Source organism: Mastigoproctus giganteus, chromosome 4, assembly GCF_048544385.1.
Source record: "Mastigoproctus giganteus isolate SK-2022 chromosome 4, ASM4854438v1, whole genome shotgun sequence".
Lineage (NCBI taxonomy): Eukaryota > Metazoa > Arthropoda > Arachnida > Uropygi > Thelyphonidae > Mastigoproctus > Mastigoproctus giganteus.
The window spans coordinates 168722693-168739504 of NC_143578.1; the positions used below are offsets into that span (position 1 = coordinate 168722693).

General features: G+C 37.6%; 1 protein-coding gene across 1 annotated transcript in view; it reads left to right on the top strand.

Annotated features, from left to right (window-relative positions):
* Positions 1-16812, top strand: part of LOC150087183 (nose resistant to fluoxetine protein 6-like) — a 132645-nt gene that overhangs the window by 78235 nt on the left and 37598 nt on the right. Inside the window, exons 9-11 of the mRNA XM_090372398.1 lie at positions 9116-9281; positions 12809-12888; positions 15949-16071. Of these exons, the coding sequence (XP_090228524.1) occupies positions 9116-9281; positions 12809-12888; positions 15949-16071 (369 nt within the window). The remainder of the gene's footprint in view (positions 1-9115; positions 9282-12808; positions 12889-15948; positions 16072-16812) is intronic.

A 16812-nucleotide genomic window follows, 5' to 3' on the forward strand; every position in this document is an offset into this window, starting at 1 on the left:
TCTGAAGATAATCAACCGAGAGGTCGGGGGTCCAAATACGAATTGTGGCTTCCTGAAGTTCTCAAAGGCCATTTGGTTTCTTTCTGGCAACTGCAGATTTCACAAGATGCCAACAGTTCTCTATAGGATTCAGGTCCGCGCTGTTTCCTGGCCAGCTAACAGTTGTAATGGACCGTTCTTCCAACCATTTTTTCACCTGAAACAAATGTAAACACATTACTGTCAAACCTGTAATGCAGAAATGAAGCTAAAGTAACTACAGAAGTGCCTACTTACACTTTTCGCCCGATGTCAACGAGCAGAGTCGTCCTGAAAGATGCAGTTACTTGGCAGGTTAAAAGTGGTCTCTATTGGCAGCAATTTGCCTTCCAATATTGTCAGGTATCCATTCGCATTTACGGAACCTTTCATGAACTGCAGTTGACCTACTCCGCGATACGAAATGCAGCCCCATATCATTTGGCTGGTAGGGAATTTCACTGTAGACACCATACAGTCTGGATCGTATTCTTCACCATGTCTGCGGCGAATCGTTTGTCTGCCATCAGAACCATGCAGGTTGAACTTCCTCTCACCCGAGAAAATAACTCACTTCCACTGTTCGAGGTCCATTTAACATGCTTCTTACACCAAATTAATCGGTCCTTTTTAATATTTTGTGTGCGTAGGGGCTTCTTATGACGACGGGCTACATACACATTTTTGATGAGGAGTCTGTCTTCTGACTGCTACTGCACTTACTATAATTCTTGTATCTTCAAATAGGCCTCTGGGGTTGGGTATACTCATACTATAATTTTTAGTGTTTTCCACCAACCATAGAATAAAACGAAAGACGAAAAACCCAATTTTTTTAAAATATTTAATATTTACAATAAATGATTTACAAACAAAATATTACTGATAGTAATTTTAAAATAAAATAAAACAACTGTGATATACAACATAATAAAATGCCGAATTTAAAATGCAATAAAATATACTGGGTCAAAAGCGCTAAAATACTAACTGAAGCTTTCAAAGGCTTCTGCCTTCTTTCTCAACAGTGTAATTTCTGTTCTGCGGTGCATCATTAAATACCAGCAGGTTCACGGTGCATCTCACGTGAACGTGTACTGTTCCTGTCAGAACCGGAAGTGGCTCGGGAGCGTTTCAGGCAAAAACGTTCATCCCCTCCAAGGATTACCGCCTCAAAGAGGGGATGAATGCGTGTGCCCCTATCTCTATTTATATTTTTCTCAGTAGAACTAATTCGCAAGCTCTCGAGCCACTTGCGGTCCCAAAATCTATGCGCCCGATCAGTGATGACCGCTTCATCTGGGGAGATTTGATGTTGCTTCTCCCAGAAATGTTCAGCTACGGCGGATTTGCCATAGTCTGCATTTCTTATCGCATTTGTGTGCTCCCCCAGACGATCCTTGAGACGCCGTTTTGTTTCTCCCACATAACACTCCCCACATTCCGGGCATTTAATACTGTATACGACCCCACTTATATTTTCATTTAAGACAGGGTCCTTCACCTGTGACACGATTGTGTGCAGCTTCCTGCCTGGGAGCTGCACACAACGTGTCTGGTAATTCCTTAATACGCGAGCTAAACGCTCGGATAAACCCGGATAGTAGGGAATGTATGCGGTGGCTATTGGCGTGAAGGACTCACTTCTACTCTGCCCTCCACTAATGTATTTCTCAATGATCCTCCGGGGGTAGCCACACTTCAAAAGATCCGCCGTAACACGTTCATACTCCAAGTTTCTATCCTCTGAGGTACTACAATGGGATTTTGCCCTATCCACTAATGCTCTTACTACACTGTTCCTGTGATAATTAGTCTGCGCTGAGTTGTAGTGTCAATATTGGCCCCTGCACATAGATTTTCTAAATACTTTTGTATTCAAATGCTGGCCTTCTCTACAAATCAGCGCATCCAGGAACGGCAAAACCCCTCCTTCCTCTACCTCAGAGGTGAATTGTATGAACGGGGAGAAGCTATTAAGAAAATTCAACGTATCATCCTCACTCCCTTCCCGAATAACTGAAAACGTATCATCAACATACCTTTTCCACGGACGCATAGGGAGAACTGTAGTGTTAAATAGTCTGGACTCGAGCTCCTCCATCGCTAAATTAGCTATGATGGCACTGATGGGGGAGCCCATAGCTGCACCGTTAACCTGCTTGTACATGGTGTTATTAAACACCATGGTAGTACTCGAAAGACATAACTCTATTCCTTTACATATGTCCTCTAAGTTTAGTTGCGTCCTATTATTCAAGGTGGTGTCTCTTTCTAAAGCCATGTACGCACAATGTATCCCATGGTCAATTGGGATGCAGGTAAACAACGATGTTACATCAAAGGATATCATAACCTCGTTTTCTTCTATACGTTGTCCTCTTATGAATTGTACAAATTCTTTACTGTCTCTGATACTATGTTCAGAGAGTCCAACTAATGGTAGCAGTAGTTTGGCTAGGAAACCAGATAATGCATACGTGGGGCTGCCAATAAACGAGACTATCGGTCTGAGTGGCACACCCACTTTATGTATTTTTGGCAAACCGTAAAATCTCGGTATCTGGCTTCCTGTGGCATGTAATGCCCAATACCGCTCCTTTGAAATCTTATTGGATTTCATCCAACATTGCACCATCTTATTAACTTGCCGTTCCAGATTCGACAGGGGATTCTTATGAATAATCGTATAGGTTGTGCGATCATTTAACAAATCTGATGCTTTGCTTACATATGCTTCTTTATCCAAAACCACCGTTGCTCTACCTTTATCAGAGGGTAGGACCACAACATTATCGTCCTGCTTAAGACTTTCTAGTGCTAATCTTTGCTTTGTATTAAGATTCGAGGGAACTTTCTTGGCTTGACTTAAAATAGCTGCTGTTTTCACACGGATTTCATTGGCCATGCACACAGGTAACTTACTAACCGCTCTCTCAATGCCCATAGCTATTTCTGCTATGGGCACTTTGGGCGGAATCGTAGCAAACTTAGGTCCTAGATTTAACACTTCTATTTGATCATCAGTCAACTGTTTACTACTAATATTAACAATAAAGTTACTATTGGTACTATTACTCCTGGACATGGTTTGTTCTTTAAGCCTATCGAACTTATTCATTTGTCTTTGTCTGTAACTGTCAGAAATCCGTTTTGTTATGTGGGAGAAACAAAACGGCGTCTCAAGGATCGTCTGGGGGAGCACACAAATGCGATAAGAAATGCAGACTATGGCAAATCCGCCGTAGCTGAACATTTCTGGGAGAAGCAACATCAAATCTCCCCAGATGAAGCGGTCATCACTGATCGGGCGCATAGATTTTGGGACCGCAAGTGGCTCGAGAGCTTGCGAATTAGTTCTACTGAGAAAAATATAAATAGAGATAGGGGCACACGCATTCATCCCCTCTTTGAGGCGGTAATCCTTAGAGGGGATGAACGTTTTTGCCTGAAACGCTCCCGAGCCACTTCCGGTTCTGACGGGAACAGTACACGTTCACGTGAGATGCACCGTGAACCTGCTGGTATTTAATGATGCACCGCAGAACAGAAATTACACTGTTGAGAAAGAAGGCAGAAGCCTTTGAAAGCTTCAGTTAGTATTTTAGCGCTTTTAACCCAGTATATTTTATTGCATTTTAAATTCGGCATTTTATTATTATCTTGTATATCACAGTTGTTTTATTTTATTTTAAAATTACTATCAGTAATATTTTGTTTGTAAATCATTTATTGTAAATATTAAATATTTTAAAAAATTTGGGTTTTTCGTCTTTCGTTTTATTCCATGGTTGGTGGAAAACACTAAAAATTATAGTATAACTCTTATATGTTTATTCCATTCTCTTTTCAGCTCAGAGGAAGAAGCTTTACGGTTTTCAAGGCATAAACGCTTCAAAACGCGGTTCTGTTTTGGCATAGAGACTCGTTTGATTTTTGATTTTTTTTTTTTTTTTTGATTTGGTAGTTGTTGGCGCATCGGCTTCTGTGGCCATATTGCACCTCCCAAGGTTTTTGCAGTACTTTGATCCAAGCCCGAGGCGAGAATCGAACCCGCGACCTTTGGGTTGCCGGGCAGGTACTTTACCCACTCGGCTAGCCCGGTCGGCAACTCGTTTGCGTCCAGTTCCTTTTTTCATATCAGGAGAACCAGTATTCTTGGGTTTGGAAAGAAATCTACTGACTGTCGACTGAATACAAGACACTGTATAAGCAATATGACGGGAAGAGCATTCTTCCTCACTTGAAGCAACAATAGCACTCTTTCTTCGTGGCGTCAACTGCTCGTAACTCGCCATCCTGACACAAGCATGGAATGACTACAACTCTTGCAGAGCGTGCTTATATATAGCTGAGTGTAGAAGGTGATGCAATATTACGTCATCCCCTACGCGCTTCAATTTTATCTGATGTAATCTGTAAGAAATACTGCCATATACTTACATTATTCGGATGACAATTACAATATTAAGGGGTGATTCACTTTCTTTGAACACCAGTGTGTGTGCATTAAAAAATAAGAACGAGTGGAGAACGATTGGAGTGAAAATGAAGATAACAATAGGTATTATGGATGAGGGACACTGCTTAAGCAAACGTACCCTACAACCATAATGTATAAATATTGTTATGCAAAAACTGTGCAGTTTTTGTTTTTAATACACAAGTGAACTAGAAGAAATGAATAAGAAATGCTTGTCACAATTATAAATTCTTCTTCCGAGGTCATCCACCGAAATTATGAGAAAGATGGCAATGTTCTTGTTCCTGTTTCCGGCATGTTCTGCATGCTGTTGAACACGCGTTATGAATGTATTTGAATTTTGCGGCAAGAATAGGGCTTAATAAATTATGCCAATAATTGACATTTTAACTTAAGCATACAGATCATGGATGACCTTACAGAATCAAGAAAAGAATTGAAAAAAATTGAAGTAATGATAAAAAAAAGTGGGAATGCAAGAAGGGAACTTACCATTACCTTGTAAGACTAAAAATTGCCAACATGGCGTCCTATCCGTATAATTATGTATGGACCACTAGCGGTTCCTAGCGTTAGAAAACGGCGAGGGAAAAAAAAAAAATATATATATATATATATATTTTTTTTTGAAAGGTATTGTGTCTGTAAACTAGATGGATGTATAAATTGAAATTATAGATGTGATGATAAAGGCAATTAGATAAATGGTGCACACACTGGCCGGGTAGTTTGGAATTATAATAGCTTACAAAGTAGCAGTGAAAAACAGCTACAGCTTTGTTAAAGCGAAAAATAGATTGGGTAAAAAAAGGAGGTTGCATCCCGCTTTTGCGTTCGTAAAACTAATGGTTCACAGGGAAAAAAAAGAATTAGGGACAAGTAAAGCAGAATGATAAATGAAGTAGGGATAAATAGACGAGCTTGGGTAGTTCGGAGTTCGAAAGCCCGTTGCTGTAGTTATGACCCTTAACTAATGTGTGGCAGTGTGTTCCTCGTGTATTTAAGGACAGTGTTGAGAGTAAGGATAATAGCATGATAAATAATTAAAATAATTAAAGTATGTATAAATATATACAGAGTTAATACACCGTAATTGGCCAATTGGCGGGTACAGATTTTCTAAGTTGTAAGACACCGCAGAGGTGAAGTGTATTATTTATACAATATTTACAAACCTGGTAGTTAAGGGATAATAACATCAAATATAGTTGATTATATTATCTATATTAGTATGGGTGGCACAAATTTTTTTATGTTTGACAATGTTGATGGCTTTACTCAAATTGTAGCTGAGATGTGCTGGAGGATAAAGGCTATTTATCACTTTTTTGTATAGCATTCTGTTGTTATTGATTGTTATTCAATTATTGCTGCAGATGGTTGCTATCCTGATGCATTGTGCTAGTATAACTTTGGCATGCACTCCTTTTGATATACTGGAATATCTATGTGTCAGGGTTATTTTAAAATTAAATGCATCACGTTTGTTGTACAGGTGGATGGTTGCTTTGCTATTTATTTTACTAATATATATATATATATATATATATATATATATATATATATATATATATATATATATATATAATTGGTAGATGGTCTGACATGAAGGCTGTTTCATCCGGCTGTCAAAGTTGAGGGTGTCTATTGCATAGATTAGGTCTAAGAGGTTAGCGCCTCAGGTAAATGGAAAAATCTGGAGAATCAGTCCTGCTGCAGCCAGATTAGAGAATAGTAATCTGAGAAAACTGTGTTGGCCTGAGCTAATATTAAAGTCTCCAGACACAAGTAATGTTGCTTTCGGGTGCCATTGGTTAATGATCCAGTTGGAGACCTCTTGTAAAGTGTTCTTAATTGTGTGGGGGATGTAGAATGTGCACACGTCAAGTCTGTGGCCTTGGATGCTGAGTGAGACTCTTGCAGCTTCAAACAGGTCTGTTTTTAGAGTGGCTGATCCAGTCAGCGAGAATTTTTGTATTGAATAGAATGCCTACACCACCACCAGTCCTCCGTTCCAGAAGACAAAAATGTCTGAGAAGCAAGCGGGTTGGGAGAATGCGAGCTCATCTTCATTGGGGGACAGTCATATCTCTGTATTATGAAAGATGTCATACAACCTTGACATGAGAATTTCCATTGTGTGAAGTTTATTTCTCAGGCTTCTAGCGTTTTGATAGAAAATAATGCACATTAAACAAGCTTAGGTGCATGTCCTTGTTGGAACTGTGATGGCCTTCACCAATCGTCTGGATTCGTTCTGGAGAAAGTCCTCATCTTAATCTTCATATGTCTTCCCTCAGGCGTTAGTGGCTGGTGATTATGTCGAAGGAAAGCTTCTGTAAGACTGTTTTGACCTTTACGAAGATCCTGTTCAGTATAACCTGAATGTTCCACCCTAAACTTAGACTTGATGGTGGGTCTGTGTCAGGTTTTCCTTTCATTATTCGTGGTTTCAATCTGTTTAGGATACCGCATCCTGGTAGAGGGACGCTTTGAAGTGTAGAAGTATTTCACAAGTGCCCCTGCAGGCCAAGATGAGGCAAGGCTGTGTAGTTTGTAGTTAGATTCTGCTGTAGTGATTTTGAATGATGTGCAGTATGGTTGTTCGGTGGTGAGCCTGGTAACTTCTGTGTCTATTACAGAAAACATACAAAAATTTAAAATAATAAAAAAAAATACAGAAAACTGTTGAAAATACTAAAAATGGAAGCTTATTTATAACACTTTCATGTTAAACACAATGAACAGCCTTGGAAATGTCATGAGCAACTGCCTGAGTTTGACCAATCATTTACATTAAATTTTTCCATAGATGGACAACATAAGCCAATACACCACCAGTGGATCGACACTGACGACATCCATATTAGTGATCTTTGAAAAAATAAGCCATGCTACCCTCCCCTCATACCTAATTAACTGATCCACGTTGTGAAAATTAACCATAAAATTTCCTCACTTCATCGACGGGACCCAAACTAGCTCTCTTCTACCCAGTTGGTGTGGGCGGAGATGATACCAAATTTGCTATCCACAAAGGCAAGAAAATTTCCATTATAGAAGAAACCATTATTAATATATGCTCTGAGGTCCCCAAAATATCCATTCATCTCGACCGTATACTTGGAAGTGCTGTTTGTGAGAAAATGATCAAGTATATTGACTGTGTGGTTAGGATTGTTGGGTATTCTGGTAGGCAAATGAACAATCTGTGCGAGGTCATTAAATCGTGATGCAAAAAATCACAGCATCACGATTAGTGGGTCCCAATGAGTAGAAAATGGAAGCCAGCTGGAGTTGTGAACAATAAATTGCTAAAGAAAATTTCCCTACTGTTAGGAAATTTTGACTGGAGAAAGTCTAGTGTCAAATGAAGGAAATCAAAGAATTCGAAGCGATTAGTGGCGTTAGAAAAAAGGCATGGGCGACAGATGAATTTGATAGAATGAAGTGGAGGGATTTTAACCCAAGATATTTGAAAGGAGATTTTTTTCCAAATTATTAAATGCCTGAGAGGGGCCATCATAACTGGCATATGCGCAAATACTACCTTTGAAGCGAAATGAATCGACCAGCAAATAATTAGGGAAACCGAAATGAGCACTGATTGAATCAACCCTTAGTTGTGATTCTGTCAGAAGAACGAAGTGGGGCTTGACAGACTAAGTGGAAACGGACGTCACTGAGATTGAAACTGAGAATGCATATATTTGTGAAATGAATGAGGGAGTATTTCAGAGGTATAGATTCTTTCGCAGGTAAGTTTCTTCTATTAGCTTAACTATTCCTGATGTTTTTAGTAGCAAGAAAAGTTGGAGCAGACACCATGTATGAGATAATAAAAATTTGAATATGGCATACACACTGCAAGAATGTATCCAACTCCTGGACATAATGACCTCGTGAGAAGCACAATTATTAGAATCACCGTTACCTCCACAACAGTTGGAAAAGACGCGAGTTCGTGTCCCGTCAGTAAGGCGAGGAATTTTTATGGGCCCTTTTCACAACTTAGCAGAATTATTCGATCTCAAGCGAGAGCACCATGATTTTTCTTCCGGAAACTCGGTTTTTCTTTTTTTTTTATACAGCAAACAGAAAATCGGTAACACAATTTACACACGCAATTTACAGATATAACACATACAGCGCAATATGGTTTGAGTTGCTAATTCGCCAGAAACCTAACGACAAACAACACACAAACATCGACATAACGTGGACTCGAAAATGTCCCCAGCACACACATACTACTCTGTACTCTACAATCCCTATTTGTCAAACTAGGGGAAGAGAGATTTTATTCTAGCTGATCCGGATACCTCTTAAAGAGGTACGAATAGAATTGGTCCGGTGGACTATATAGCGGTGGTCTGTGAACACAGTTTTAGAGCTGTATACGCAATTCTTTAAACAAATATTTTCAGGTATTGACTCTTTAAATTAATAGTGACATACTCATCTTGTAGGAAATTCTCTTTATTTAATAACAATTGAATGATTTGCAACGCACTGATGGAAATTTTGCTATTTTCAGGATGAGTATATCCATGACAAATGATTGGTTCATTCCTAACGCTTAAAGTATAATTAATTGCATGACTCCAATTTCAGATTGCTACCTTCTTTAATAGCTGTCATGCTTGGATTTTTCTTGGTACCATTGATGGTGTCTGGTCCACAGCCCCACATGCTTTTGGAGTGGCAACTTAATACGTGTTATACAAATTGGTGGACGAACCTTATTTTCATCAGTAACTTTCTTCCAGTGAGAGAAGTGGTAAGTGATCGCTTATTAATGATAATTATCAACTGGTCGGCTAAAAAAAAATTGGTTTTCGCTTCCTGTTAAAATATAGTATTTATTTTTTTTTATACTATGTTAGAATTCAGAGTGATTCTTGTAGATTTTGCTTTGCTGAAATCAAATATGGTAGCCACATTGCTGTCACACCCATCAATTTTAAGGAAGAAGGGACTAGAGACAAAACATTTGTAGTAAAAAAGATTACATATATTAGAAAAAAAAAAGTTTCATACGCTACTAAATATTGAAGAATGGGTCTATTAACCTTATTCTATTTACAAAATGTTTATCTGATAACAAAACACTTATTTTGTTGGGTTTGTCTTTTATAATTATCCAGTGGTGTCTCAAAGAAGATTCCAACATATTTGGACTCCATTTTCCCGGTATCTTTCACCATTACTCTGTTCATCGGAGACTGCTCCCAAGTTCTCAAGAAAAAAAAAGTCTAAATGGGAATGCAGGAATTGAAGCTTTAACGACAGCCCTTGGTTTTCGGTCACTAACCTACGATATTTGAAAACTGACGGTGACAAGAACTTTTTAACACATATCTGGGTTTCTGAACATAATTCCAACGAGAATCTGTCGCAATTATTTCAAGGAGGAAACTGATTTCGACCAGTGTTATTATTGATAATCTGAATGAGAATTCTTATTAATAATTATCATTCGGAAAAAATTGTATCGTGAAAAATTTAGTACATTTTTATAAATATGACTATTTTTGTCTAATTTTATTATCAAAATGTACACACTACGAACTGTTATGGCATTTCATGATAATTTGGTAATATTAGGTTGAAATGAATAATAAATGAGAAAAAAATAAATAAAAATAATCAGCTCGTACCCTGGCATACCATATTCAATGCAAAAGTCTTCCTTTCTAAATGTACTTTTTTTTCTCATTTATTATTCAATTTCTGTTTTGACAATGCATCTGTTTTGACTTCACATATGACAAAAACTTCGTTCATATTATCGGATCCATCGACTGAAAAGAATGACGACAATCAGTATGAGCCATGCCACATGCAAAAGGACTCAATTCATTTCAATTAATCAAATCTTGATTCAGATTTTGGGCAAGCAACGTGCCTATTATATTTCATTTCGTTAGGCATATTAAACATGGTTTTCCTACCTCTAATAAATTCGATTAAAGTGACATGACAGGTTTTAAAAGGGAACAAAGGAAAGCAATCTGTCTCAACAGTACGCTTATTATGGTGTTGATAAATGTAGTGAGTTCTTGCCCTGGTTATTAGCCGTAGTAGTGATGTTTTATTACACAATTTAAAGTGTAGTCGTTGTTTTAGATGATGGTTCTGAGAAGTGGTTCCAAAATTATCTGCTCAATCAAAACAGTGTATTTTCCATATGGAAATTAATATTTACTTTGAAGAGGTTTCTCTTGGATTTCTGTGTTTTCCTACATTTTTCGCGGTAGGTTTGTTTCCCGATTCTGCTAAAGACCCTCCTTTTACATTGTTATTCGTGAAACTTTCTTGAATTGGGAACTTCATTCCCCGAAGGTTTTCCTCGTGATAATAAAGAGTCTTCCTTTCTAGAGCCGGAGTTTGGGCAACTTGCAGGATTTTGTATTCTTTGGTCCTTCTCCTAGCGAGATTGGGCTAAGATATTTAACAATGCTATTGCTACTGACAGCCCGAGGTGGTTTAGCAAGAATTCTCGGTCAATCAAGTTTATTTTCTCGAAATCTTGGCTTCATTAATCCGCCGGTAACAGAGCAGACCTGTCAGATGCCTAGCGCAAAAACGTTTTGCGTGTTAATTATTGATTTAAAATTAATGACTGGAACATTCTCTACTTACTTAAACATATCTATTTTTACTCAAGTTGTTTTTGAAATATTTTTGCATTTTTCTCAAAGCGATAGTGTAAAGAACCTGGCAGGTCTCACCCGCGTATCACATTTCATGTTTAAAAGCTTAAATAAAAAATATATATATATACATATATGATTACAAATCTTTAACATAATAATCATACATAACGATACTTCCTGTACCAAAGTACGCTGACTGTATTATTTGAGTTACAAAATTATACTTGAGCATACATATAATATCTATAATAAAAAACATATTCTACTGCAGAATGTAATTTATATTCCACACAGCGCAAAAGAGCTATATCCTCCATTATAAAGAAGAATTTGAAAACAACGACACAGTGAATCCTTTAAAATCAGGTGCCCTCGGACATCGAGAGAAGTGTACCCATAAAAGGAAAAGACTAGTTGAGCAGTTTCAGAAAAGCACATTTCAATGAATATTAAACACAAACAAATGAACGTATTTATATCAGTAAGCTTTTACAATAAACCCTATAAACCCTGCTGTGGCTTAAACTGCTGTTCTTGGAGACAGGAGGACTTAGCTACTGGGCCTAAATTCTCACAACAGAATAAACGTTCAATTTGGACAAGTTGTCCTGGAATTGCAATGCTTTCAACAAACAGCTTTATCTAAATTGCAACTTTCAAAACTGATTTCGTGTACCACATGGCAACATCACACGACGTCTTTTACCATTATTTTGTCTGCGTGTTGCCGCTATAGATCACCTGCTACAGATCTAGTGAGTTGATTTTGATTTGATTTGGTAGTTGTTGGCGCATCGGCTTCTGTGGCCATATTGCACCTTCCAAGGTTTTTGCAGTACTTTGATCCAAGCCCGAGGCGGGAATCGAACCCGCGACCTTTGGGTTGCCGGGCAGGTACTTTACCCACTCGGCTAGCCCGGTCGGCTAATCTAGTGAGAGACCAATTAGGCCTTAAACAGGGTCTAATAGCAGTTTAATCTTTTAAATGAAAGGCCAAAACCATTTTGGAGAGAGCACCTATTTGAAAGTAGGGAAACACTACGGAAGCTCTTTGTCAAGACAGGTCAGGTTGGTTCTACTATGAGAATTAAGACTATTTCTTTATCTCTGCAAATTAAATCTTCCTGGCAGCAAAAACAGTTTAACGGACAAGCTAGTCCTCCAAGAATCTTATAAAGAGCGAAATATCACCATTTTGCATGGATTCTTAAGCAGAATGTAATCTTTGGTACGAGTGCCGGAATTATTTCATATTTCTGGAATAATTGTTTTAGTTATTATATTTTTAATAAAATGTGCCGGCGGTTAAAGAATTTCTGATTGTAAAGTGTCGGATTTTATTTTAATAATTTTCCACTGTTGATGTATTATAGATAACATCGTATTCTATGCCGACTTCGGCACTCTGTTGTATATTAAAAATTAGGATTATTTTGATCTTGCAATAATCAAGACTTACAGATACGCACATTTCGAGATCGACCCTATAGGCTGCTAGCAAGTTTCAGAGAGCATTGCGAAATGTTGAACAGATAAATTAGTTGCAATAAAATGATACAACGAAGTTGTAAATTTCTCAACATTGATGATGAATATAGCTGAGATGATAATCTTCTTCTACTTAAAGTGAGAATCTTTTCTATTTCAGTGCCTGTCACATTGTTGGTACGTGCCCGTTGACTTTCAACTCTATGTCTTCATCCTGATAGTTTTTCTGCCACTGTTCAGGTAGGATTTGTGTTCATATAATCATATAATTTTCGTATTCTCCGTACTAATTCATTCCCTAAAATCACAAAGGACGTGAATACGAGGGTGAGGAAAAAAGCAGTGGTAACATGGTTGCATATCTACAACGGCTTTCTTCTTACAGAAGTGTTTGAAGACATGGAAATTCTCATGCTTCGAAATGAGACTTTTGCTATTTTGAAGTGCAACGCGTGAAGTAATGTATCAAAACTACACTCACCAAGCAAGAACAATGCTCACAGGAAATTCGGAACCAAAGAAAGTTGGAAGCACTTCCGAGACACCATATTTTAAGATGAATCCCTTAGACTTCGACCTATTCCAAAAAACAAAATAATCTTTCTGAAACAGGCATTTTTAAAGCCGGCAGTTGTTGTTGTTGGATTTTAGGATCATCGGCGACTTCAAGTCATGTTTCTCCGTGTATACTGTCTGTAAATTGTGTGACCTGTGGTCGAATTTCTGTTTGCAGAACGAAAAACCATGCTACCCTCGCCTGATACCGAATAATTCAGCCACGTTGTTAAAATGACCCACGAATATTCCTCCCGTCATCGACGGGATTCGAACTCAAGTCTTTTCCACAAGAGTGGGGAGGATGGCGATCCTACCAACCGTGCTGCACACTAGGGCCTATAAAGCAAACATACAGCCTAATCAAAGAGCCAACACGCTTGATCGTTTTCTCAAAAACAACCCTTCTAAGTACACGTTCGAAGTGAGAGGTCCTTTAGGCACTTCAGATCACAACTTGATGATTGTCTTTTCTCCAATGGAGCCTTTATCTCATGGCTATTCCCAACCTTGTGTTGTTTGGCATTACAAGAATGCAAAATGGGATGACCTGCGAGATTGCTTTTCTTTTTCTTGGTCGGATTACTGTTTCAAAACGTCTGATGTTAACTTTTGCTCAGATCGTGTGAGTGAAATTATTTTTGCAGGAATGGAATCCTTTATCCCACACTTCACTTTAAAATCTCGTACTTTATCTAAACTTTGGTTTTCCAATAAATGTGCTAATGCTGTTCAAGAGAAGAACATTGCATATCGTAATTGGCTAGTTTCTAATTCTTCAGTTTCATTTTCTGCCTATACCAAAGCTCGCAACAATTGTAAAGCAGTTATTAATCAATCCAAACTAGAGTTTGAACAGGCTAGGAGTAGAAAACTTGCTTCTTGCCCTAATGGTAGCCGAGAATTCTGGTCCCTTGCCAAAGCTATTGGCCGCAACTTTTGCCCATCTCTGCTTCCAATTATGTGCACACAAGATGGTCCTGTTTTCACTTCAGCCAAGGATAAAGCTGACCTGCTAGCATCCCATTTTTCTTCCAACTCGTATATTAATGATCTTGGTAAAACACCTCCCACCATTCCCAACACGCTCCATTCAATGCCTCCTGTGGTCTTCCATTAAAAGGATGTCAGAAGGATTTTGAAGAATCTTGATGCTAAGAAAGCTTCAGGTCCCGATGGTATTTCTCCACTTGTTCTCAAAACCTGTACTCCTGAACTTACTCCTATTCTTTGCCACCTTTTTTCACTTTCTTATTCCAAAGGTGTTTGGAATAAGAAAGTGAAAAATTTGCTCATATCCAGCCAGTTCCTAAAATGGGTGACAAATCCATCCCATCCAATTATCGTCTCATTGCAATTACTTCTACTCTTTCTAAAATAATGGAGAAATCAATTAACAGCCAACTCTTAAACTACCTAGAAACCTTCCGTCTGATCAACGATCGCCAGTATGGATTCCGTCAGTGTCGATCCACTGGTGATATTCTGGCTTATGTTACCCATTTATGGACTAATTCAATGGAAAGGTTCGTTAAACACAAGCAGTTACTCTTGACATCTCAAAGGGCTTTCGATCGTGTTTGGCATAAAGGTCTTCTAAACAAGCTTCCGTCTTATGGTTTGCGAACTGCTCTGAGTAATAGTTTTTAAACTATTCTCTAACTGAGCATTTATACTCATTATGCTAATCGCTTTCCATAATGATATATTTTTGCTGTGTATATTATACGTAAATCAAAGGCAAAACCCAGAAATCACTTGCAGATCATCAATAGAGACCGTTCCAATTCTAATTTTTTTACCCAATTCTGGACGAATTGGCTAATAAAATCATAATTCGTCCATTTTGGTGGAAGGTCATATTTAAATGATCCATTAAAATTTAATTTTTTTAACAGATAGACCTAACTTGTTAATTGATGTCCATACAACTAGTTCGTCCAATTTTGTCCTCACTAATTACTATATCCACTCTAGAGGCCCCAGGAATACATGTGGCCAGATCATCTGCATAAGCAATTCGATAACAGTGTTGATGACCCTGAGGGGACCATTGATCCATTACTAGATTCCAGCATATTGGATCCAGGGCTGAACACTATGGCTACCCACTTTATATCATTGCATCATAACTGGGATGATTTGCCTTCACAGACATTTCCGGAGTAGAAAAATAACTAGGTAAAACATTACATAACTGTCTGAAACAAAATCATTTTCACCAAGGCACTTAGCACACTCTCCCACCACAATGAATCAATGGCTCCCGCAAAATCCATGAACACCATAAAAACATTTGTGGGAATTCTGCAGCAACTAATTACATCTTCGATGCAACCTTCCGCAAATTTCCCTTGTTTAAAACCATATTGGTTAGTGTCATCTGACCCATGTTGTTTAATTATCTCGTGTATTAGTATTGCTAATAGTCTTTTATGCACTTTTCCCAAGTTAGCTAGTATTGAAATAAGTCTCTTTGCTTTTGGATCCTAACAACCCTCATCAGGATTTTGGGTTAGGAAAAGATCTGATTTCGAATTGCCTGAACGATGGGTGGAATTTTTATGGGATTTTTTTTCACAACGTGACAAAAGAATCTTTTTACGTTAAATTTAATTAAGTAATTAATTTTAGTTATTTAAATTGCATATTACAGTCTCGGCCCAGTTACAATGAGGTGATATTCTTACAAACAAATACATTTCAAATTTATACATGTCACAATAAAGTTTTGTATTTTTACAGGTGGCCGAAAGTAGGGTTAACCATCAACGGAATTCTATTATTCCTTTCAATTGTGTACACCGTCATCATGACCTATGTCAAGGATCTTGACCCAACAATTTTCATCTTTAACCATGACGCGGAGTGAGTATGCCATTCGGAAAAAAAATATTCTACATTATATTTTGAAGCAAAGCAATGAAATATTCCTATAGATATATATACATCTTACAATAAACATTCATCTGATAAGTGATCAAGCTGTAGTTTCAATATTTTTGAAAGGAGCATAAAAGTCCTTCTAAGGTAATTTTATAGGAGAAAATTATAAGACTTGCCGTTTAGCGAAATATTAGTAGGAATACTTGATACTTAATATACATTTAACCACTAACTTTAAGTTTATACTCTAAATTGATTAAATTTTCAGTTTTAATGTGGTTGCGTGTTATGTGGCGTTAATGCCATTGTAGGAATAATCAATTAAACATTATATGCACATTGATAGTATTAGGACATTATTGTATTTAAATTTTTTTGGTTTACGATTTTTGGTGTCATTTTTATTTTTATTTTGGGAGGTGGGGTGCGGGAAGCATTACCAGTATTAAAGCCTAACAGAGTGACTAGTCATAGCGCGCATATATATTCTGGAATTCTGAAAGGAAGACTGGTTATTACATTTGAAGTAATATTGCAAATTCGATGATATTGTTTTTCCGCCAAGAAATTTTACAGAAGTTATTTTAAAATTTATATTTATCAAACAAAAATCGCTTCACTTTAATATCACTGGAATGAAATTAATTATGTAGCGATACTTAATATTTATTAGTACTCACCTCATTATCTGCATATTATCTTTTGAAGTTCACTGGAAAGTTG